The sequence below is a fragment of the Mesoplodon bidens genome, assembly GCF_964165515.1.
Source record: "Mesoplodon bidens genome assembly, chromosome: 19".
Lineage (NCBI taxonomy): Eukaryota > Metazoa > Chordata > Mammalia > Artiodactyla > Ziphiidae > Mesoplodon > Mesoplodon bidens.
Window position 1 is genome coordinate 18,018,546 of NC_138179.1, and position 23,442 is coordinate 18,041,987.

General features: G+C 38.8%; 1 protein-coding gene across 1 annotated transcript in view; it reads right to left on the reverse strand.

The window, feature by feature from the left end:
* Nucleotides 1–23,442, reverse strand: part of METTL16 (methyltransferase 16, RNA N6-adenosine) — a 61,878-nt gene that overhangs the window by 14,654 nt on the left and 23,782 nt on the right. Inside the window, exons 4-7 of the mRNA XM_081219239.1 lie at nucleotides 22,215–22,355; nucleotides 20,438–20,553; nucleotides 17,197–17,339; nucleotides 233–302 (exon numbers count right to left, since the gene is read on the reverse strand). Coding sequence (XP_081075365.1) covers nucleotides 233–302; nucleotides 17,197–17,339; nucleotides 20,438–20,553; nucleotides 22,215–22,355 — 470 coding nt within the window. The remainder of the gene's footprint in view (nucleotides 1–232; nucleotides 303–17,196; nucleotides 17,340–20,437; nucleotides 20,554–22,214; nucleotides 22,356–23,442) is intronic.

A 23,442-nucleotide genomic window follows, 5' to 3' on the forward strand; every position in this document is an offset into this window, starting at 1 on the left:
GACATTCTACTCATCCTGTTTTCCCCATCTTTTCTTATTGGTCAAAGAAGGCCTTATTTTAATAATTTATAAAAAGTTCCCTTTAGCCCCAAAATTACAACATTAAAAAATAAACAAGCAAAAATAAAAAAAAAAAACACATTTAGAGCTTTTAGGTATAAAGGAAAGTTCTATCTGTACTCCAAGTACCATCAAAAGTGGATACACCAGAAGAGTAATGACAAAGACTTACCCCTTGTATTCGAAGTTCTTCCTTCAGAGGAGCCAGGCTGCATTTCTTTCCCAGCATACAGCTATACCACCTGGTGGGGGGGGCAGGAATCAGGCAAGTCAAACACTGTTTATGTGGTTACACATTTTTACAGTTAAGCATTACTCAAGTTAAAAAGATAAGAGTAGCAAACAAATATTGAGTTAAGTTACAAGTGACAATAACAAGAATTGTATCAATAGCCCAAAGCAACTTAAACAAAAAGCCACTTAGCCTCTCCAATGATTTTAGGGCTGTATGTATGTGGAAAGAGAGTAAGAGAGAGAGGTCTCACCTGCAATGCTCAGAATGAAGGTCATTTAGCTTTGGGACAGAAATTAGTTAATAAACAACAGAAAAAACATGCATATACACCCCCCCACACCATATTAAGAGAAATTGTAAAATCTAGCATGAACCTGTATATTGAGATGCACTCACTTGCAAATAAATTAAGAATATATATTGCATTAAAGTTTCAACAGAACATGAAATAAATTTCTTCTATAGCAAATACAAGTCCAGAAGAGGGAGTATGAAGATGGAGTGAACTGGTTAAAAGGTAAAAGGACAGACTTTATTTCTTCTGATTATTCTAAAAAGTTTGCAAAGTATAAAATTTATACAGGACTTTTGCTTCAGCATATGAAGGATTAACTAGTAAGGAAACCGCCCTTCCACCATAAACTAGGAAACTGGACAAAATATATGAAACAATTTTTCAGACACTAGACAACTGCAGTGAAGACCTATGATCTCAGAGAGAAAAACAAGGTGAGCCCTATAACTGCCAGAGCTTACTGCCTGAAGGAAATTCCCAAGCTGCAAAGCAGGGAAAGGAAACTAAAACAGAACCCAATAATCTTGCTGAATTGATGAGACAGAGACTGGAGTTCAGAGAGGCTGAGGCAGTAAGAATTTGAAGAGCAAAATACAAGAGGAAGGAGCTGCATACGGAGAGAATTCTGGGCATCTGCAGAGGAGATCGCTGGAATATTCTGCAGAATGATCTACATGTGTGGGGTGGAGGCTAGGGAAAGAACTCTCAGAAATCAGTAAGCTGAACAATTCCTGGATTCCAGACAGCTGGGACTAGTTTGTGGATCTACTAGCCAGAGCAGAAAGACCCTGTTAATAAAAGGGGCATCTAGTAGAGTCCTGGAAAGGATACTGCTTTGTAATGGGGATACAGCCTGTTCTATATCTACCCTAATAAAGCTTAAAAGCAAGATTTGAAAGGATCCAACTGATCACAAGTAACTGAAGTAAGCATCAAAACAAAGTTTAACACCCTTTAAAAGAACAGAATGAAACGCAGCACCCCCAAACATAAGATATGCAATGTCCAGCATCCAGTCAAAAACTACCAGACATTGAAAGAAGCAGGAGAGATTCCCTGGTGGCACAGTGGTGAAGAATCTGCCTGCCAATGCAGGGGACACGGATTCGAGCCCTGGTCTGGGAAGATCCCACGTGCCGCAGAGCAACTAAGCCCGTGTGCCACAACTACTGAAGCCCGTGCGCCTAGAGTCCATGCTCCGCGACAAGAGAAGCCACCGCGATGAGAAGCCCACGCACCGCAATGAAGAGAAGCTCCTGCTCGCTGCAACTAGAGAAAGCCCATGCATAGCAACAAGGACCCAATGCAGCCAAAAATAATAAATAAATAAAAATAAAAAAGCAGGAAAATGACTCACAACCAGGATTTAAAAATCAATCATTAGAAACAGACCAAGAAATAAGAGAGATGATGGAATTAGGAGATGAGAACATCAAAACCGCTATTAGGGGCTTCCCTGGTGGCGCAGTGGTTGAGAGTCCGCCTGCCGATGCAGGGGACACGGGTTCGTGCCCTGGACCGGGAAGATCCCACATTCCGCGGAGTGGCTGGGCCTGTGAGCCATGGCTGCTGAGCCTGTGCGTCCGGAGCCTGTGCCCCGCAACGGGAGAGGCCACAACAGTGAGAGGCCCGTGTACCACAAAAAAACAAACAAACAAACAAAAAACAGCTATTAGAAATATGCTCCATAACAAAACATGGACGTGATGAAGAGCAAGAGGGAAGATACAAAAACTAACCAAATGGAACTTCTAGACATGAAAATTATAATATCTAAAATAAAAAATTCAGATGGGATTAATAGCATATTAGACTCTGCAAAAGAAAAGATGTGTGAACTTGAAGACACAGCAAAACAACTACCTGAAATAAAGCACACAGGGGGAAAAAAAAAAAAGAAAAAGACCAAAAAAATAAAACGCAGCACCAGTGACCAATGGGACAATATCAAGCAGTACGCATAAATGGGGTTTCAGAAACGCCACAAAAGGAGGACAAAAATATTTGAAAAAAAAGGTCAAAATTTTTCCAAAACTGATAAAAACTATAAACACATTTACAAGAAGTTCAATGAACTCCACACAGAAGAAACATAAAGAAAACCATACTATATATTTAAAACAGATAGCCAACAAGGACCTACTGTATAGCACAAAGGAACTCTGCTCAATACTCTGCAATAACCTAAATGGGAAAAGAATTTGAAAAAGAATAGATATATCTATATGTATAACTGAATCACGTTGCTGTACACCTGAAACTAACACAACATTGTTAATCAACTCTAATCCAATATAAAATAAAAATTAAAACAAAAAACATACTAAAGCACCTTATAATCAAATTACAGAAAATTAGAGATAAAAAGAAAATCTTAAAAGCAGGGAGAGGGTAGAGACACATTTTGTTCAAAAGAATAAAGATAAATATTTAATATCAGACTTCTCATCAGAAATAATGCAAGCCAGCGCTTCTCTAGTGGCACAGTGGTTAAGAGTCTGCCTGCCAATGCAGGGGGCCCGGATTCAATCCCTGTTCAGGGAACTAGATCCCACATGCATGCTGCAACTAAGGAGCCCGAGTGCTGCAACTAAGGAGCCAGTGAGCCGCAACTAAGGAGCCCGCCTGCCTCAACTAAGACCCAGCTCAACCAAATAAATAAATAAATAAATAAATAAATTTTAAAAAATGTTGATTAAAAAAAAAAAGGAAAACAACCAGAATACAATACCCAGGAACTGTGGGACAACTAAAAAGGTATAAAATATGTGTAATGGAAATCTAGAAGGAAAAGAAAGAGAAAAGAACAGAAGAATCTGAAACAATGACTGAGAATTTCCCCCATATTAATGTCAGAGACAAACCACAGATCCAGGAAGCTAAGAGAACACTGAGCAGAAAAAATGCCCAGAAAACTACACCTAGGTGTGTGATTTTTAAAACACAGAAAATCAAAAAGATAAAGAAAAAATCCTCAAAGAAGCTAGAAAAAGATACACCTTACCTATTGATAAGAATTACATCCAACTTGTCTTAAGAAACCAAGCAAGCAAGAAGAGAGTGGAGTGAAATACTTATTTCAGACAGGGCTGACTTCAAACCAAGGCAAGTTATCAGGAATAATTACACAATGCTAAATAAAGATGACAGTCTTTCAAGAAGACTTAACAATCCTTAATGTGTTTGTACCTAACAACAGAGCATCAAACTACATGAGGCAAAAACTGATAGAGCTGCAAGGAGAAATGGATAAATCCTCTACTAGAGATGGAAACTTTAACAACCCTCTATCAGAATGGACAGATCCAGCTGGCAGAAAATCAGTAAAGACATAGTTGAACTCACAGCACCATCAATCAACTGGCTCTAATTGACATCTATTAACTATTCATCCAACAACAGCAGAATACAAATTCTTCTCAAGCTCACATGGAATATTCACCAAGACAGACCATGTTCTGGGCCGTAAAATACACCTTAACAAATTTTAAAGAATAAAAATCATACAACATCCGCTCTTACACCATAGGGAATTAAACTTGAAATCAGTAACAGAAAGAGAGCTGGAAAATCCCCAAATACTTGGATATTAAACAATACATTTCTAAATAACACATGGGTCAAAGAAGAAATCTCAAGAGAAATTAAGCAATATTAAAAAAATAATAAATTTATTTATTTATTTTTGGCTGCATTGGGTCTTTGTTGCTGTGTGTGGGCTTTTCGCTAGTTGTGGTGAGTGGGGGCTACTCTTTGTTGCGGTGTGCAGGCTTCTCATTGCGGTGGCTTCTCTTGTTGCAGAGCACGTGCTCTAGGTGTGTGGGCTTCAGTAGCTGTGGCACATGTGCTCAGTAGTTGTGGCACGTGGGTTTAGTTGCTCCACGGCATGTGGGATCTTCCCAGGCCAGGGCTTGAACCCGTGTCCCCTGCATTGGCAGGTGGATTCTTTTTTTTTTTTTAACATCTTTATTGGAGTATAATTGCTTTACAATGGTGTGTTAGTTTCTGCTTTATAACAAAGTGAATCAGTTGTACATATACATATGTTCCCATATCTCTTCCCTCTTGCGTCTCCCTCCCTCCCACCCTCCCTATCCCACCCCTCTAGGTGGTCACAAAGCACTGAGCTGATCTCCCTGTGCTACGCGGCTGCTTCCCACCAGCTATCTATTTTACGTTTGGTAGTGTATATATGTCCATGCCACTCTCTCACTTTGTCACAGCTTACCCTTCCCCCTCCCCATATCCTCAAGTCCATTCTCTAGTAGGTCTGCGTCTTTATTCCCATATTGCCCCTAGGTTCTTCATGACTTTTTTTTTTCTTAGATTCCATATATATGTTAGCGTACGGTATTTCTTTTTCTCTTTCTGACTTACTTCACTCTGTATGACAGACTCTAGGTCCATCCACCTCACTACAAATAACTCAATTTCGTTTCTTTTTATGGCTGAGTAATATCCATTGTATATATGTGCCACATCTTCTTTATCCATTCATCTCTTAATGGACACTTAGGTTGCTTCCAAACAGAGCTGCAATGAACACTGTGGTACATGACTCTTTTTTTGTTTTTGTTTTTGTTTTTTGCGGTACGCGGGCCTCTCACTGCTGTGGCCTCTCCCATTGCGGAGCACAGGCTCCGGACGCACAGGCTCAGCGGCCATGGTTCACAGGCCCAGCCGCTCCGCGGCATGTGGGATCTTCCCGGACTGGGGCACGAACCTGTGTCCCCTGCATCAGCAGGCGGACTCTCAACCACTGCGCCACCAGGGAAGCCCCACATGACTCTTTTTGAATTATGGTTTTCTCAGGGTATATGACCAGTAGTGGGATTGGTGGGTCGTATGGTAATTCTATTTTTAGTTTTTTAAGGAACCTCCATACTGTTCTCCATAGTGGCTGCATCAATTTACATTCCCACCAACAGTGCAAGAGGATTCCCTTTTCTCCACACCCTCTCCAGCATTTATTGTATCTAGATTTTTTGATGATGGCCATTCTGACGGGTGTGAGGTGATATCTCATTGTAGTTTTGATTTGCATTTCTCTAATGATTAATGATGTTGAGCATTCATTCATGTGTTTGTTGGCAACCTGTATATCTTCTTTGGAGAAATGTCTATTTAGGTCTTCTGGCAGGCGGATTCTTAACCACTGCGCCACCAGGGAAGTCCTAAGCAATACTTTTAACTAAATGAAAGTGAAAATACAACTTGTTAAAATGTGTGTAGTGAAAGCAGTGCTTAGAGGGAAATTTATAGCATTGAATGAATACGTTAGAAAAGAAAGATCTAAAATCTACCATCTAAGCTTCCACCTCAGGAAGCTAAAAGGGCAAATTAAATCCAAAACAAACAGAAGAAAAGAAATAATAAAAATTGAAATCAGGAAATCAACAGAGAAAAATCAATGAAGTCAAAATTTGGTTCTTTAAAAAGATCAATAAATTCAATAAGCCTCTAGCCAGGCTAAGAAAAAAAAAGAAAGGACACAAATTCCTAATAACAGAAATGAAATGGAGCAAAGACAGTCTTTTCAACAAATGGTGCTCGCCTAGACATCCACATTATATATAAAAAAAAAAAACTATAAAACTCCTAGAAGATAAAATAGGAGAAAATCTAGATGACCTTGGATTTGGTAATGACCTTGTAGATGCCAACACCAAAGGCAGGATCCATGAAAGAAAGAATTGATAATCTGGACTTCATTAAGCTCTGTGAAAGATACTGTCAAGAGAATGAAAAGACAAGTCACTGATCGGGAGAAAATACTTACAGAACACATATCTGACAAAGGACTGTTATCTGAAATGTACAAAGAACTCTTATAACTCAACAATATGAAAACAAACCTGGTTTTAAAATGGGTATCTAATAAGATACCCATCAAAGAAGATATACAGATGGTAAACAGGCATATAAAAAGATGCTCCAAATCACATGTCATCAAGGAAATGGAAATTAAAATGAGATACCACTACACACCTATGGCCAAAATCCAGAACACTAACAATACCAAATGCTGGTGAAGATGTTGAGCAACATTCAGTGAAGCTCTCATTCACTGTTAGTGTAAAGGCAAAAAAGGTTTAGCTGCTTTGGAAGACAGTTTGGCAGTCTTCCAAACATACTCTTACCATGTGATCCAGCAATCGTGCTCATTGGTATTTATCCAAAGGAGCTGAAAACTTATGTCCACACAAAAATACACACACAGATGTCTATAGCAGCTTTATTCATAACTGTCAAAACTTGGAAACAACCAAGATGCCCTTCAGTAGGTGAATGGATAAACTGGTACATTCGGACAACATAATATTATTCAGCATTAAAAAGAAATGAGCCATTAATCCATGAAAAGACATGGAGGAAACTTAAATATATATGACTAAGTGAAAGGAACCAATCTGAAAAGGCTACATGGTGTATGATTCTAACTATATGGCATTCTGGAAAAGGCAAAATTATAGAGATGATAAAAAGATCAGTGGGGGGGTAAGGGGGTGAATACATAGAACACAGAGGATTTTTAAGGCAGTAGAAATATTATGTATGATATTATAATGGTGGATACATGTAAATACACGTGTCCAAACTCACAGAACATACAGCAGCAAGGATGAACCCTAATGTAAATGATGGACTCTGGGTGATAATGAAGTGTCCATGTAGGCTCATCAATTTTAACAAACGTCCCACTCTGGTGAGGAATACTGAGAATGGGGGAGGTTATGCATGTGTAGGGCAGGAGTATATGGGAAATCTCTGTAATTTCCCCTCAATTTTGATGTACCTTAAACTAGTCTAAGAAATAAAGTCTATGTACACCTGAAACTAACACAACATTGTAAATCAACTAGAATCCAATAAAATTAAAAAAAAAAAGTCTACTACAAAAGAAAGAGAGATACGGGAATGACCAACAAGCACATGTAAAGATGCCCCCCATCACTGGTCATCAGTGAAATGCAACTTAAAACCAGAATGAGATATCACTATATAACCATTAGAATGGATAAACTTTAAAAGAATGAGAATATCAAATGGTGTCAGCTGGAACTCTCATATATTGCTGGTGAGAATGTAAAATACTACATACAGCCACTTGAAAACAGCCTGGCAACTTGACTCAGGAATCCTACTCCTAGGTATTTACTCAAGACAGAGGAAAACTTAAGTCCACACAAAGACTTGTATGCAAATGTTCACAGTGGTGTTATCCATACTAGCCAAAACCTGGAAATGATCCAAATGTCCATCAACTGGTGAGTGGATTAACAAACTGGGTATATTCACATAATGGCATACTACTTAGCAATAAAAAGGGAGACTATTCATACAGTGCATGGACATGCTACGTGAAAGCCTGTCTTGTGTTCTTTTATGAGATGGCCAGTAAGGCGCAGCCACAAGGAGACAGAGGACAGGCTCAGGAAAAAACAAAGTTTATTATACTTACAATTCCTAGAGACAGGCAGGACTCACCATGCAGGGTCACATGGGGAAGACACTAGGGTGGTCAGGAAGCAGATGACAGGAGTGAGGGGAGGGCTTAGGCCACGGCCTTTATTGGGGTTTCCTCAGGATGGCAAGGCAGGGCAAGAGTAGCACTGTAGGATCAGCTAGTGTGAATAACCTCTGTGGGCTCTGGGCTATGGAGTGGTCCTCAGTTGCCTGGCACCCAGCCCTGGGGTGACTCAGGCAGAGGAAGATGGCCTCCTGGGCTGAAAGGGCAGAGAGAGGAGGGAGAGCTCTGGGCTTGCAGATCCAAGGCCTGCTCAGGCTGGTCCTTTGCCATGTCTAAGAATCAAAGAGCCCAGGGAGGGGCAGTCTCCCCCAGCCAGAGAGGTCAAAACATCATAATACACAGAAAAGTTAAAATATTTACAATACAAAGCCAGACACAAAAAACTACATTCTGTACGTTTCCATTTATTTAAAAGTCTAGAACAGGCAAAACTACTGTGACACAACAACTGAAGCCCGTGTGCCTAGAGCCCGTGCTCCACAACCAAGAGTAGGCCCTGCTCGCCACAACTAGAGAAAAGCCCGTACGCAGCAACGAAGACCCAACACAGCCAAAAAATAAATAAAACAAAACAAAAGACAAACAAACAAACAAAAAACTACTGTGACAGAAAAATCAGTGATCACTAGAGGCTGGTAGGGTGGAAAGAGACTGCAAAGGGCCACTAGGGAACTTTTTTTTTTTTTTTTTTTTTTTTGCAGTACTTGGGCCTCTCACTGACGCAGCCTCTCCCGTCGCGGAGCACAGGCTCCGGACACGCAGGCTCAGCGGCCATGGCTCACGGGCCCAGCCACTCCGCGGCACGTGGGATCCTCCCAGACCGGGGCACGAACCCGCGTCCCCTGAATCCGCAGGCAGACTCTCAACCACTGCGCCACCAGGGAAGCCCAAGGGAACTTTTTTACAGTGATGGAAATGTTCTATATCTTGATTGTGGTGATGGTAATGTACACATTTGTCAAAATGCATCAAATCATACACTTAAATTGGAGAATGTAACTGTATGCAAGTTATATACCTCAATAGAACTGATTTAAATATATAAATTTCTAAATAATGATGTACCTTATATCTTCAAATATACATAAAGAATAGTTAACAATATAGTAATGTTTTGCATATTTCTTGCTTTATAACATAGCTTAGTTATATTAGCAACATAATCTGTATCCTGCTTTTTTCACCAAGCATCATAATTACTCCTGTCATTTGAAATTCATCTAATTGCACATTAGTTTTAAAGAGAAATTTCAGATTAAGGGGATATACATTCAATATGCATTTGTCTGTATGCAAAATAGCTATTATGAAGGTAAATTTTAAAGTAACAAAAACTCTAAGTGAATTTAAGAGCCTCTAAAATCACATGCTAAGTTAAAACTACAAAAAATTTCCATTTTTATAAGTTGGAAACTGTTGAAGACTGGCAATTTTATATGGTTCAACCTAATACATTAAATAATACAGATGAAAATCTTATTAATTATAAAAGTATGACAAATACTATTATACTGCTTTAGAAGTAGTGTGCATTAACCAATATTTTATTTGTTTTTATTGCTTGTGGGTTCAACAACGGATGACAATCCTTATTTTTGTTTAATCAATCCTTTTTCTGATTTGAAATAAATAATTGTCCTACCTAAATTACTTTAAACAAACCTGGGTAAATTTACTCAGAGCATAATCTATCTCATTTGGCGGCTTTACAAGGTTTGGAAGAAAAAGAATATGCTCCCTTTAAGAAGGCAGTGGAGAAATCATTAACCAGGAATTAAAAGCCTTTGGTATGTTAGGAACAAGATGAAGGAAAAGAAATTAAGAGCAATTAGTGCTCACAAAGTAATAGTATAAAATAGGTTAATTGGGGCTTCCCTGGTGGCGCAGTGGTTGAGAATCCACCTGCCGGTGCAGGGGACGCGGGTTCGTGCCCCGGTCCGGGAAGATCCCACATGCCGCGGAGCGGCTGGGCCCGTGAGCCATGGCCGCTGAGCCTGCGCGTCCGGAGCCTGTGCTCTGCAACGGGAGAGGCCACGGCACTGAGAGGCCCACGTACGGCAAAAAAAAAAAAAAAAAAAAAAAAAGGTTAATTAACACCTTTCTTTTAAAATTAGCATTCCTGAACAGATTTTTAAAAAAATTTTTTTCATTGAAATATAGTTGATTTACAATGTGTTAATTTCTGCTGTACAGCAAAGTGACTCAGTTATATACATATAGACATTCTTTTTTATATTATTTTCCATTATGGTTTATCCCAGGATACTGAATATAGTTCCCTGTGCTATACAGTAGGACCTTGTTGTTTATCCATTCTATATGTAACAGTTTGCACCTACTAACTTCAAACTCCCACTTCATCCCTCCACCATCCCCTCTCCCCCTTGGCAACCAAAAGTCTGTTCTCTATGTCAGTGAGTCTGTTTCTGTTTCGTAGATAGGTTCATTTGTGCCATATTTTAGATTCCACATATAAGTGATATCATATGGTATTTGTCTTTCTCTCTCTGACTTCTTCACTTAGTATGATAATGTGTAGTTGCATCCATGTCCTGAACAGATTAGATCAGAGTCACCAGAAGCCAAGAAAAGGCCCAGAACAGAGACAAAAGATGCTACAAATTTCCTCAGGAAATGAAGGGAAGCAAATATTTAAATAACTCAGGCTTGTAATATGTCATTGGTACTTAACATGGGCTTGGCAGAGTTCATTTCTTTTAACCCTTACTGTAAGCTAAAGAGTACATCGTGAATCTTTTCTTTTTTTTTTGGCCACACGGCTTGCAGGATCGTAGTTCCCCAACCAGGGATTGAACCCACACCCTTGACAGTGAAAGCGCAGAGTCCTAACCACTGGACCACCAGGGAATTCCCTATCTTTTAAGATTGAATCTCATCAATATATCAACTGTTTTCTGCAAGTTATATTTCTTATAGAAAAAGCAGAAGTAATTGGGTGTATTAAAAATTGTTTTAGCTTCACTTTTTAAAAAAATGCCTACTGAGGGACTTCCCTCGTGGTCCAGTGGTAAAGAATCCGCCTTCCAATGCAGGGGACACAGGTTCAATCCCTGGTCAGGGAACTAAGATCCCACATGCTGTGGGGCAACTAAGCCCATGCGCCACAACTACTGAGCTCGCGCGCCTCAACTAGAGCCCTCGTGCTGCAAACTACAGAGACCACTCGCCCTGGAGCCCGCGCGCCACAACTAGAGAAAAGCCCACACACCACAACAAAAGATCCCGCAGGCCTCAACGAAGATCCTGTGTGCCGCAGGCAACTAAGACCTGACGCAGCCAGAAAAAAAAAAAAGCCTACCCATTAGATCCTAGCTACTCTTAACAGGCATCTTGTGACAACTAATCGAAATGTATGTAGGAAAAAAAATGAAAAGGAAGATCAGTTACCCAAGAGATTTTGAACCCATTATACTATTTTAATGATGAAAGTAGCACTCCACTCATTACAGCATTTAGTAATTCCTTAGAGACAGCAGGTTTCAAGAAAAATTATTTTGAAATTATTTCAAACATATAGAAATTGCAAGGTTAGTACAAATGATTCCAGTACATTCTTCACCCAGATTCCCTGTACTTTGCCCCATTTGCTTGCTCTGTTTTTTCCTAAACCATTTGAGAGTTAGCTACAGACATCATCATGCCCCTAATGTTAAATATTTTGGCATGTACATTTTATAAACAAGGACATTCTCTTTTATAACCATAGAACAATGATCAAATTGAGAAAATTTAACACTCATATGATACTGTTATCTGGAATACAGTCCATACTCAAATTTCACCAACTATCCCAATAACGTCCTTCATGTCAATTTTCTCCCCTGATGCAAGATCCAATCTAGGATCATGCATTTCATTTACGTGGCAAGTCTCTTTAGTCTCTTTCAATCTGGAACAGTTCTGTGGTCTTTTTTTACTTTCACGACCTTAATATTTTTGAAAAATTGTCTTACAAATCCCTCAAGTTGGTTTCTCTGAAATTTCCTCATAGATTCAGGTAAAACATTTTGGGCATGAAGAGCACAGAGATGCTACGTGTCCTTCTAGGTGACCCCTGACCCCCATCAGGAGGTGATCACCTGGTCAAGGTGGTATCCCCCAGTCTCTCCACTATAAAGTTACCATATATCTCTTTGTAACCGAAATACTTTGTAACTGGGGAAATACTTTGAAACTGGGGAAATACTTTGAAACTATGAAAATATCCTGTTCCTCTTCAAATTTTCCATTGTTGATTCCTCCATGAATCATTTATTACTATAATGATTGCAAAACAGTGATTTTTCTAATTTTATTATTCCTTCTACATTTACTAGTTGGCATTCTAGAGTAAACAAGGAGCTTTTCCTCTATCCCCTTTGTATTTTATTTGCTTACTTTATTCAGTGGGTTATAATCCATTATTGTCATTATTCATTCTGAGCTTATATTGTCCCATATTGTTCTTTTAACAATGTGGGAGCTGGCTCCTATGTTCTTTTAACATTTAATACCGTAAAAGGTATTATCCCAACCTTACAGACAAGGAAAATGAAGTGGCTTACCCTTTTATAAAGGTAAGTCAAAGTTTGTTGTAGAACTGGACAGTCTTTCAAGCTCAGTTATAAAATTTACAATTGTTCCTTTTTGTTTTTTTTTAATTTTATTTTTGGCTATGTTGGGTCTTCGTTGCCGCGCGCGGGCTTTCTCTAGTTGCAGTGAGCAGGGGCTACTCTTCGTTGCTGTGCACAGGCTTGCAGAGCACAGGCTCTAGGCATGCAGGCTTCAGTATTTCTGGCTTGCAGGCTCTAGAGCGCAGGCTCAGTGGTTGTGGTGCACGGGCTTAGTTGCTCCGCGGCATGTGGGATTTTCCTGGACCAGGGCTCGAACCAGTGTCCCCTGCATTGGCAGGCAGATTCTTAACCACTGTGCCACCAGGGAAGCCCTACAATTGTTCCTTGCAACCATCATTTACAGCACCCCGTAACTATGCCAGCACCTAGTTTTAAGAAAAAAACAGAAAAGGAGGGGGACTTTGCATTAAAGTAAAATAACAGAGTACTCTTAAAATTTCCTTTCAACACAGTAGACCATAGCATTTAAATCTACTGGATTCCTAAAATGGTCAAGAGTTTAAAAGATCCTATTTACTGTTCATTATTATTTTTAATTACATCAAATACATATTCATTCAATTCTATGACTACCCTATGTGGTATGAGGTAGCTATTATTACCTCACTTTACCAATGAGAAAAAATTTAAAAGATAAGTCAGAGGGACTTCCCTGGCAGTCCATTGGTTAAGACTTCACCTTCCAATGCAACGGGTGTGGGTTCGATCCCCTGGTTGGGGAGCTAAGATCCCACATGCCTCCTGGCCAGAAAACCAAAACATAAAACAGAAGCAATATTGTAATAAATTCAATAAAGACTTTAAAAACGGTCCACATCAACAACAACAACAAAAAAAGTCAAAGAATCACATTTCAAAAGGCCTAGATTTTAAAATTTATTATCCATCACCAGATATGTGGATTTTACCCAGACCCAAGACGTCTCCACCATCTGGCAGGGGGTAAGGAATGGAAAGGAAAAAGCAAAAACGGAGTAACACCAGTATTAAGTTGGAACTTGGTAAATCTGGTTCCTGGAAAAATCAAAGAATCACTGCCCTAAAGGGCATCAGCTATAGACCTAATAACCAATGACAAGAGTAAAATCCAGGCCATAAGGGGTTTGATAAAGTCTGCTAATGTATTTAGAAGGTTAGGTGAGTGAGTCTCTAAAAAAAGAAAATGCTATTAAGACAAGCACTTGTAAATCTTCATCAACAGTAGAAAGGCCATCTAATAATGTCATATGTCAATTATACCTCAACAATAAAGAAAAGAAAAAAGAAAAGAAAAGGAGTAGAAAAGAAAAGGCTGTGTACTTAGAAGTCTAACTGCAGTCTGGGCTACAGAGGCTACACAGAGTGGTGGAAAGAGCACTGGACCAGAATTAGGAGATCTGGGTCCCAAATTTCTAATCTGTACAACTAAGAGGTTGGATAACTTTCTCTCTCAAGGGCCTCCCAGCTGCAAAATTCCTTAAGATACAAAACTGCACTTGCTGCTGAGTGTGACTTAGGCAAGGCATGAATCATAACGGGGAGGTGAGGCATCTGGAGTGCCATCACTAAGATCAGTCCAACAAATTTAACTTATTTCACTCCATAATGTTACAAATTTGGCTTAATTTCTGCATTTCTTCAGGAACAAGAAGGGGGATAAGAAGCAGATGGTGGGGTTTAAATACTTGTTTTCAATCCCTTATTTTTCATAGCTTCAAAATATGCAGTTTCCACAGCATTTTAAAATTTGAGAGTTGAATAGTGGTATAAACATTATGTCAACTACAAAAATATGCAGGACATGAACTGGTAACATATACAAATGAAAGTCACCAAAGTATGACATGAAATTGTAAACAATATTTGTGAGCAAAACTCTTTCAAAAAACACTGCCCTGGGCTTCCCTGGTGGCGCAGTGGTTGAGAGTCCGCCTGCCGATGTAGGGGACACGGGTCCGTGTCCCGGTCCGGGAGGATACCACATGCCGCGGAGCGGCTGGGCCCGTGAGCCATGGCTGCTGAGCCTGTGCGTCCGGAGCCTGTGCTCCGCAACGGGAGAGGCCACAACAGTGAGAGGCCCGCGTACCGCAAAAAAAAAAAAAAAAAAAAAAAACACTGCCCTATTTTCTCTTCCATGAAAATCACTTCATTCTTCCTTTCTTCCTTTTACCTTCCCTCTCAACCTGCCTGAGTCCTAACAGAGCAGACAAGACTGCTGAACCCTTTCTTTATATGAATCGTAACTGGGTAACTTTTCCTATATGCGACACCAACCTTGAAATGGTTGACTCTTGAGAGACATGATGGGCTCTAGCAATTTACCCTTCCCAGCAAACGTTCACCTTTCATTCAATTTGCGGGCTGCCATAGAGCCAGGTACAGGCGGACTTGGAACGTACTGACCAGCTTCCTCTCTCTTAGAATGGTGTTCATTTAAAACATATTTTTTGTAGTTCAAATGGAACTTTGGAAATAATACAACTTACTGATCAATAGGCTCCTGAAAACAACCTTCCCCATTTTGTTGAATGACTCCAGTTCCCTCAAAAGCTGACAGATACTGAAATGGCCACATGGCCCTGGTTACCTACTGTCATGAGTCTTGGTGCTCTGTTGCTTTAAGTTTACTTTACTTACTCAGACTCTTCTCAATGCTCAGTATAACTTAAGGCTCTTTCTTCCTCACATCCTAATGTTTGTTTGTTTTTTTAATTGGGGTATAGTTGCTTTACAATGTTGTGTTAGTTTCTGCTGTACAGCGAAGTGAATCAGGTATATGTATACATATGTCCCCTCTTTTTTGGATTTCCTTCCCATTTAGGTCACCTCAGAGCATTAAGTAAAGTTCCCTGTGCTATACAGCAGGTTCTCATTAGTTATCTATTTTATACATATTAGTGTATATGTGTCGATCCTAACCTCCCAATTCACCCCACCCCTCTCTTCCCCCCTTGGTGTCCATACGTTTGTTCTCTATGTCTGTGTCTCTATTTCTGCCTTGCAAACAGGTTCATCTGTACCATTTTTCGTTGAAGAAATCAATTTAAGGCAAAAATTTATTAACCTTTGGCTTTAATATTGTGTAAATTTTCTGAAGCAGATCATCCAAGAATCCAGTTGCTTTCCATATTTAAATAAACTCACATTTAACAAATCAGGTTATTTGTTGATTTTGGAACTGGCCTACTAAAATAAGCAGCTTTAAACACCTATAAATCCAAAAGTGGGGGGGGAAGGCTTCCCTACTTAGCAATTCCAGTTCTGGGTATTCACCCAAAAGAATTCGAAGCAGGGTCTTAAGAAATATTTGCACATCTGTGTTCCTAGCCACGTTATCCACAAATAGCCAAAACGTGGAAGTAACCCAAGTGTCCACCAACAGATAAACGGATAAACAAAATGTAGTATATACATACAATGGAATATTAATATTATTCAGCCCTAGAAAGGAAGGAAATTCTGAAACATGCTATAACGTGGATGAATACTGAGGACCTGACGCTAAGGGAAAGAAGCCAGTCATAAAGGGACAAATATGATTCCACTTACATAAGGTACCTCAAATAGTCAAATTCATAGAGATGGAAAGAAGAATGGTGGTTGCCAGGGGTTATGGGAAGAGAGGGAACGGGGACTAGTTGTTTAATGGGTACAGAGTTTTAGTTTTACAAGAAGAAAGAGTTCTGGAGGTTAGCTGCACAATATGAATGTACTTAATGCTACTGAACTGTACACTTTAAAAATGGTTAAGATGGTAAATTTTATGTTATGCATATTTTACCACAATTTTTAAAAATTCTTCTCTATGTCACAAAGCTAAATCCTAGGGTTGAAAGCCCTTTTAGTCTGAACTACCACATTATCCATCATTTCACCAACACTTGGCAGGGTGAGAAGTCAAGCGAGACAAACAGCTCTTTCTGAGTACCTTATGCTGCTTAATGACAGGTGTGTTGTCCGAAATAATTAGCTTTTAAAAAGGAATAGCCTTAACTCTCCTCTGGAGCTGGTTAGTGACCTCAGTTTCCCTTCATTAAGCTCTTGACAGCTCAATGTCCTCACATCTGTCATCGTTTGAGAGACTGATTCCAAGAACATAAATTGCTTCAAGGACGAGGCAACAAATTTATTCTGGTTCATGGGGCAGATCTGAACCCATCTGTTTTCTAATCAAAAGCCATGTTTGAATCAGTTTTGTTCCATCACAGGACCATACTAATGGGAGCAATACAATAATATGGTATTTTCCTCCTTTCTATCCATGCACTGTAGATTACAGGAAACACAAATCAATTAAAGGCATGAGAGCATCCTCAGAAACAGGGTCTTTGCAGACTGTAGGACCTTCTACCTTTTCAGGTTTTATCTGTTTATTCTTCAGACCACAGTGATTTTGTTTCCTCTCAGTGACATGGTTTCTTTCTGAATTACACAGTCAATAATATTCTTATTACCAACTTACCTTAATCTTTTTTGAAGCTGTAAACTGTCATGGATGATCCTTTTAACAAACTCTAATTCGCCTCCTTCTGCCATGATCTCTGTGATCCCTCCTGTATTTACTGAGCTAGGTGGGGGTCTTCGAGGGTTTCGAGAGTTTACTCCCTGAACAACACAACAACAACAACAAACCCCAGTGAAAAACCTTTACACCTTAAGAGGCCAGCTCTTTGACTGTAACCTAGTTTTACACAAGAATGCTTAGACATAATTTCCGTTTCCAGGTATCATGCTAGATTTGGGATTTAAAAATCGTATAATCTTGGGCATTTGAAACAATGGCATTCATGCAAATACTCCCTCCCAGGGTCTTTACCTTCCATCTTTGTGATTAAACATACTAACATTTTACCTTTTTATCTAGCTAATTCTGTCACTTTTTCTTTATGTTTTCTCTCTTGGTATCATACACTGAAAATATTCCACCCAAAGATTATATAAATATTTTTTTGTTTTCTTCTAGTATTTTATGGTGTCACTTTTTTTTTTTTTTTTGCGGCACGCAGGCCTCTCACTGTTGTGGCCTCTCCCATTGCGGAGCACAGGCTCCAGACGTGCAGGCTCAGCAGCCATGGCTCACGGGCCCAGCCGCTCCGCGGCATGTGGGATCTTCCCGGACCAGGGCAGGGACCCATGTCCCCTGCATTGGCAGGCAGACTCAATCACTGCGCCACCAGGGAAGCCTGATGGTGTCACTTTTAAAATTTAAATATTTAATCCACTCCTACCTCACACCATATAAAAAAATAACCCAAATAGATCAAAGATTTAAATGTAAAAAGCTAAAACAATAAAATTCTTAGAAGAAAACATAGGAGTAAATCTTCATGACCTTGCATTAGGCAATGGTTTCTTAGATATGAAAAAATAACCCAAATAGATCAAAGATTTACATGTAAAAAACTAAAACAATAAAACTCTTAGAAGAAAACATAGGAGTAAATCTTCATGACCTTGCATTAGGGAATGGTTTCTTAGATATGACACCAAAAGCATAAGCAACAGAAGAGAAAATAGATAAACTGGACTTCCTCAAAAGTAAAAACTTCCAGGCTGCAAGGGACACAATCAAGAAAATGAAAAGACAACCCACAGAATGGGAGAAAATGTTCACAAATAATATATCTAATAAGGGACTTACAGATAGAATACATAAAGAATTCTTACAACAATAATAAAAAGAAAAATAACCCAATTTAAATGGGCAAAGGATCTGAACAGGCATTTCTCCAAAGAAGATACACAAATGGCCAATAAGCACACAAAAAGATGTTCCACATCATTAGCCATCAGGGACATGCACATTAAAACCATGATGAGATGCTACTTCATACTCTCTAGGATGGCTATAATCAAGAAGACAGATAAAAACAAGCGCTGACAAAGATGTGGAGAAATTGGAACTCTCATACACTACTCATAGTGGAATAAAAAATGGTGCAGCCATTTTGGATAACATTCTGGCAGTTCCTCAAACAATTAAACATAGAGTTACCATATGACCTAGTGATTCCACTCCTAGGTATACACCTAAGAGAAATGAAAACATGTTCACGCAACACTTGTACATGAATGCTCACAGCAGCATTGTTCAAAATAGCCAAAAAGTGAATAAAACCCAAATGTCCATCAACAGATGAACGGATCAGTAAAATGTGATATTTCCATACAATGGAATATTATTCGGCAATAAAAAGAAATGAAGTACTGATACATGCTACAATATGGATGAACCTTGAAAACATATTATGCTTAGTGAAAGAAGTCAGTCACAAAAGACCACATATTATATGATTCCATTTTTATGAAATGTCCGAAACAGGCAACTCCACAGAAACAGAAAGTAGATTGATGGTTGCCTAGGACTAAGGGGGCTGCAAGGAAACCGAGAGTAATTGCTAATGGGTGTGGGTTTTTTTGTTTTTTTTTTTTCCACAGGGTGGGTGATGAAAATGCTCTAAAATTGATTGTGGTGATGGCTGCACAACTGTGAATATACTAAAAATAATTAAATTCTACCCTTTAAGTGGGTGAATTGATGGCACGTAAATTGTATTTCAGTAAAGTTGCTATAAAAAGATATTTAGTTCTGGTGCTAGTTACAGTCTATTTCTTCATCTGGATGCTGGTTCTATAAGAATATTCACTCTGGAAAATCTAGTTTACTCTCATGGCATGTGTACTTTTATGTATATATGTTGTATCTCAACACTTTTTAAAAGAAATGTACGCCAGGATGTGGCTATTTTATCAATAGTTCTCAAATTTATCTGCACTGAAGGCTAAAATTTAGATTTCTTAAATCCTGCTTCACTTCATGTTCCAATCTAGAATGTTGGTATTGCTAATAAATTTCTGTCCACTTCCCCCTCTGCAACCAAATTTAATCCATCTGTAATTTATTTTATTATGAGGTATGTAAATGGTACCTTAGAGTATCTGAGTGATTCTAAAAACAATTTATTCTCTCAAAGTTTTAAGCATACACATCCCGTCATTTCCTTCTGATTAATATTATTCACTTTCTATTAATTCTTCTCTAGATGAAGGAAAACTTAGGTTAAATCAATAATATTTTATTGATTTTTAATAGGTTAGTTTTTTTAGCCAATGCATCTCTTTCCATATTCATAAGCAAATATATTTTATTTCATGAAATGAATATATTCATTTCAAGTTGGAAAGACTAAATAAGACATTTGTTTGCTATCAAATGACAGCTGGCAGTAAAAACAATGACCCTCTCCTTAAGCCAGTAAGCCCAATGCAGTAGATCAGACTGTAACCTAAGTTGGTCCAATCAGAAGAAACCCAAACGTTAAATGGTTTGGGGAAGAAAAGAGCTCTCTTCTCACCCTCTCCCACTCCCCAAATATTACTCTGCCACAAGTAAACCAGCCTGAGAACAAAAAAAATCAAGGGCCCGATAAGAGCCAAGGGGAACCTGAAAAAACAGAGCCTCAACCTTGATATTATCATGAACTCCTCGATCAAACTGTTCCTGAAGTCCATGCTATTGCTGGATTTCTCAGATATGTAAACCAATAAACTTTCTTGTTAAGTCAATCTCAATTGGGTTTTCAGGTGCTTGATACCAGAAGCATCCTAACTGATATAGCTTCCAAAATAAAAGTTGCTCTTATCTTGCAAACAAGGAAAACTTAACTAAATATTCAACTACTTTAAAGCAGAAGATATCTTACCTTGGCTTCCAACTGATTGGCAAAAAAGGGAGGGTTGCACATGCAAAAGTCATAGATTATCTCAGATTCTTCTTTAAGAGCATCCATCAGGAGTGTCTTCTGTGGTACTTTTACCACTAGGAGAAAAAACAGAGATTGTTAACTACTATTAATACTGTGGTAGTTTTCAAATATGTCCACAAATTCTTTGATACTAGTCCCTTCAAGAGGTAGAGTTTGATTTCCCTCTCCTTAAGTGTAGCTTCACTCAATGACTTGCTCTTACTGAAGAGAATGGGATGAGCGTGATAGGGTATCACTTCTGACGCTAGGTCATAAAAAGCAATACGGCTTCCTCCTTGCCTTATCTCTTGAACTACTTGCTCTAGGAGAGGCCAGCTGACATGCTGTAATGATGCTCAAGTAGCCCTGAGGAGAGATCCACATGGCAATGAACTAAAGCTTCCTGCCAAAAGCAATGTAAGTGAGCCATCTGGAAAGCACATCTCTACTCCCAGTCTTTCAGACGACAGCCTCATGAAAGACTCTGAACAAGAACCACCCAGCTAGGCCACACCCAAACTCCTGACCCACAGGAACCACAAGATTATTAATAAATGTTTATTGTTTACTGCCGCCATATTTTGGAGTAATTTGTAACACAGGAATGGATAGCTAAAAAACTCATTAATAATATATTAATATCTCCCCTTACGATATGTTTAACACTAGTAAGAAAACCCTGTTTCTTCCAAAGAGAGACATAAAGTCTCTTTAATGACAAAAAAATAAAATAAAATTAAAAAACCCAGCCCTGTATATATATATACAATAAGCACAGATGTAAAAAGTAACTAAGCATTAAGGGGATTTGACTATTTGTAGCACAGTTCCATGTACTGAAATAAAAAAGACAGCATAGTTTAATCAATAGCAGGATTTTCTTCCTTTTAAAAATCTTGGTGACTAGGCTACTTTATACACAGTTGATTCTCATCTTTAGTGGTAGCTGTGTTCTATAAAGTCACCATGAACACTGAATTAGTGAATACTGAACCACAGGCTCCTAAAAGAAATACATGACTAGGTAAGTTTGAGCCTCTGGTCCCAACATTTTTATCAACCGATCAATAAATATCCTTACTGATTCATCACCATTGAACTCATGGCCGACAGTACTATAACATGTCTGAATGAAACTTATCTGGCACATGTATTTTCTCTGTAAGGCACATCATGGCCTTCTTGTACTTAGGAACACTAGGCAGTACTTAAACACTGTGTTTAGGGGCCATTATAAACAGCAACATCACCAATAAAAGCACAAAACTGCAAAAAAAAAAAAAAAAAAAAGTGGTACTAAACAGACCATGAAAAGGACACTAGTTTACAGTATGAGAGCTGAAACAAGACAGAGGGCACTGACTTGTCCAACTTCAGCTGGGAACATGCATGCTGGGTGACTCAAATTTTTTGCCGCTTTGCACGTGTCTGTGAATGACCGCAAAAGTACCATGAGTATTGATCTGGAGGCTAAAAATAGCCCCTAGTAGGCAAACTTCAGCAAGCAGGCAAATTCACAAACACAGAATTCACAAATTATGAGGATGGACTGTGTTTACTCTGTTTCTTTCTGAGTTAATTCTGGTAACAAAGCAGCAAGCCAAATTACAATGTACCAGATTGTTTTGAATTACCGAAGTTTGTATATTAAAGCAGAAGACAATGAGATGTGTTAAATTAGAAAGACAGGTTAATAAACAAAGCTTGAGAGGAGTATTTATTCTACAGAGCTAACCTTTTATAAGATCCGATAAGTTATTCTGTTCCACATTCTTCTTTGCATAGTTGAAGCACATGTCATCTACTTCTGTTGCAAGGAAATACCAGCCATTTAAGGTTGTTCCAAGTAAAGGATAGATGCAGGATGCCCCAGTACCTAGTACAGTAAGAATTCAAAATACATTGCACACACCTGAGAGGAAGGTGAGACCAACAAGCAAAAACACCGTTCTTCACTTCTTAGAATTTCTTATAGCCTTAACAGCTTAAACCACAAGCTGGTACTGATTACACACATACTGTGGCTACTGGCTTCATGTATGTTAGTCTTAACTCATAATTAGATTCAAATTTCCTAGAGGGTAGAAACCTTGCTGTCTTCTTTGTATGCTGTATGTAAAATGAAGTATGCATAATTGGCTGGTGATCAAGAAATACATGACTGACTAACTGAAAATTGTCAAAGCAATTTAATTTACTTTATAAAAAGTCTTCATTTTAAATCTCTCCCAAACTTGGTTTTCTTGAAAGAAATCAGTGTTGTTTGTTAAAACACCACAGTAATATCTTAAAATAGATCAATGTATATATCCCCTTCTACAAAAGCAGAAAAAAATACATAGGGTATAAAATTTTTATAATATTAAACCACCCAATTCCCCACATATCTATCTGTAAGTTGTCACTTGAAGGAAACCAGAAGTTAAACAAAACAAAACAAAAAAACCCTAAAAACTAAAGAGAGGATTCATTTCTTAGATGTGGAGACATGGAAAAACACTTGATCCAGATCCAAAACATCAGTCATTGGCTTGCCCCACCATAGTTTCAAGGGAGACGTTCAAAGGCAAATGGTCCAGGCAAAAATCTCTCTGACAACTAGGGTTTGGTCCTAAACTTGCATGTAGAACCTCTAACCATAGACTGGACGAGTATATGTTTGAGTATATACTAACCACAAATAATTGCTTTTACAACCTTTAACTGATCTTGGCCAATAAGATCCTAAAGAGCACACTCAAGAGAAGAAAAGCTGGTGTTCTTCTCGGAGGCCCACAGTAGTCAGCCCATACCAGCCATTCCACGCCCACTTTCCACTGACCACATCATGGTGCCAGTCTAGCCTTCTAAGGATTTGGCAGGAAGAGCTGGAGGCCAGAGATACTCCTAACCCAGAGGAAAGCCAGTCTCATCTTACTGCTTCCTCATTAAGTACTCAGAACAGGCTAGTAAAAGACATGACA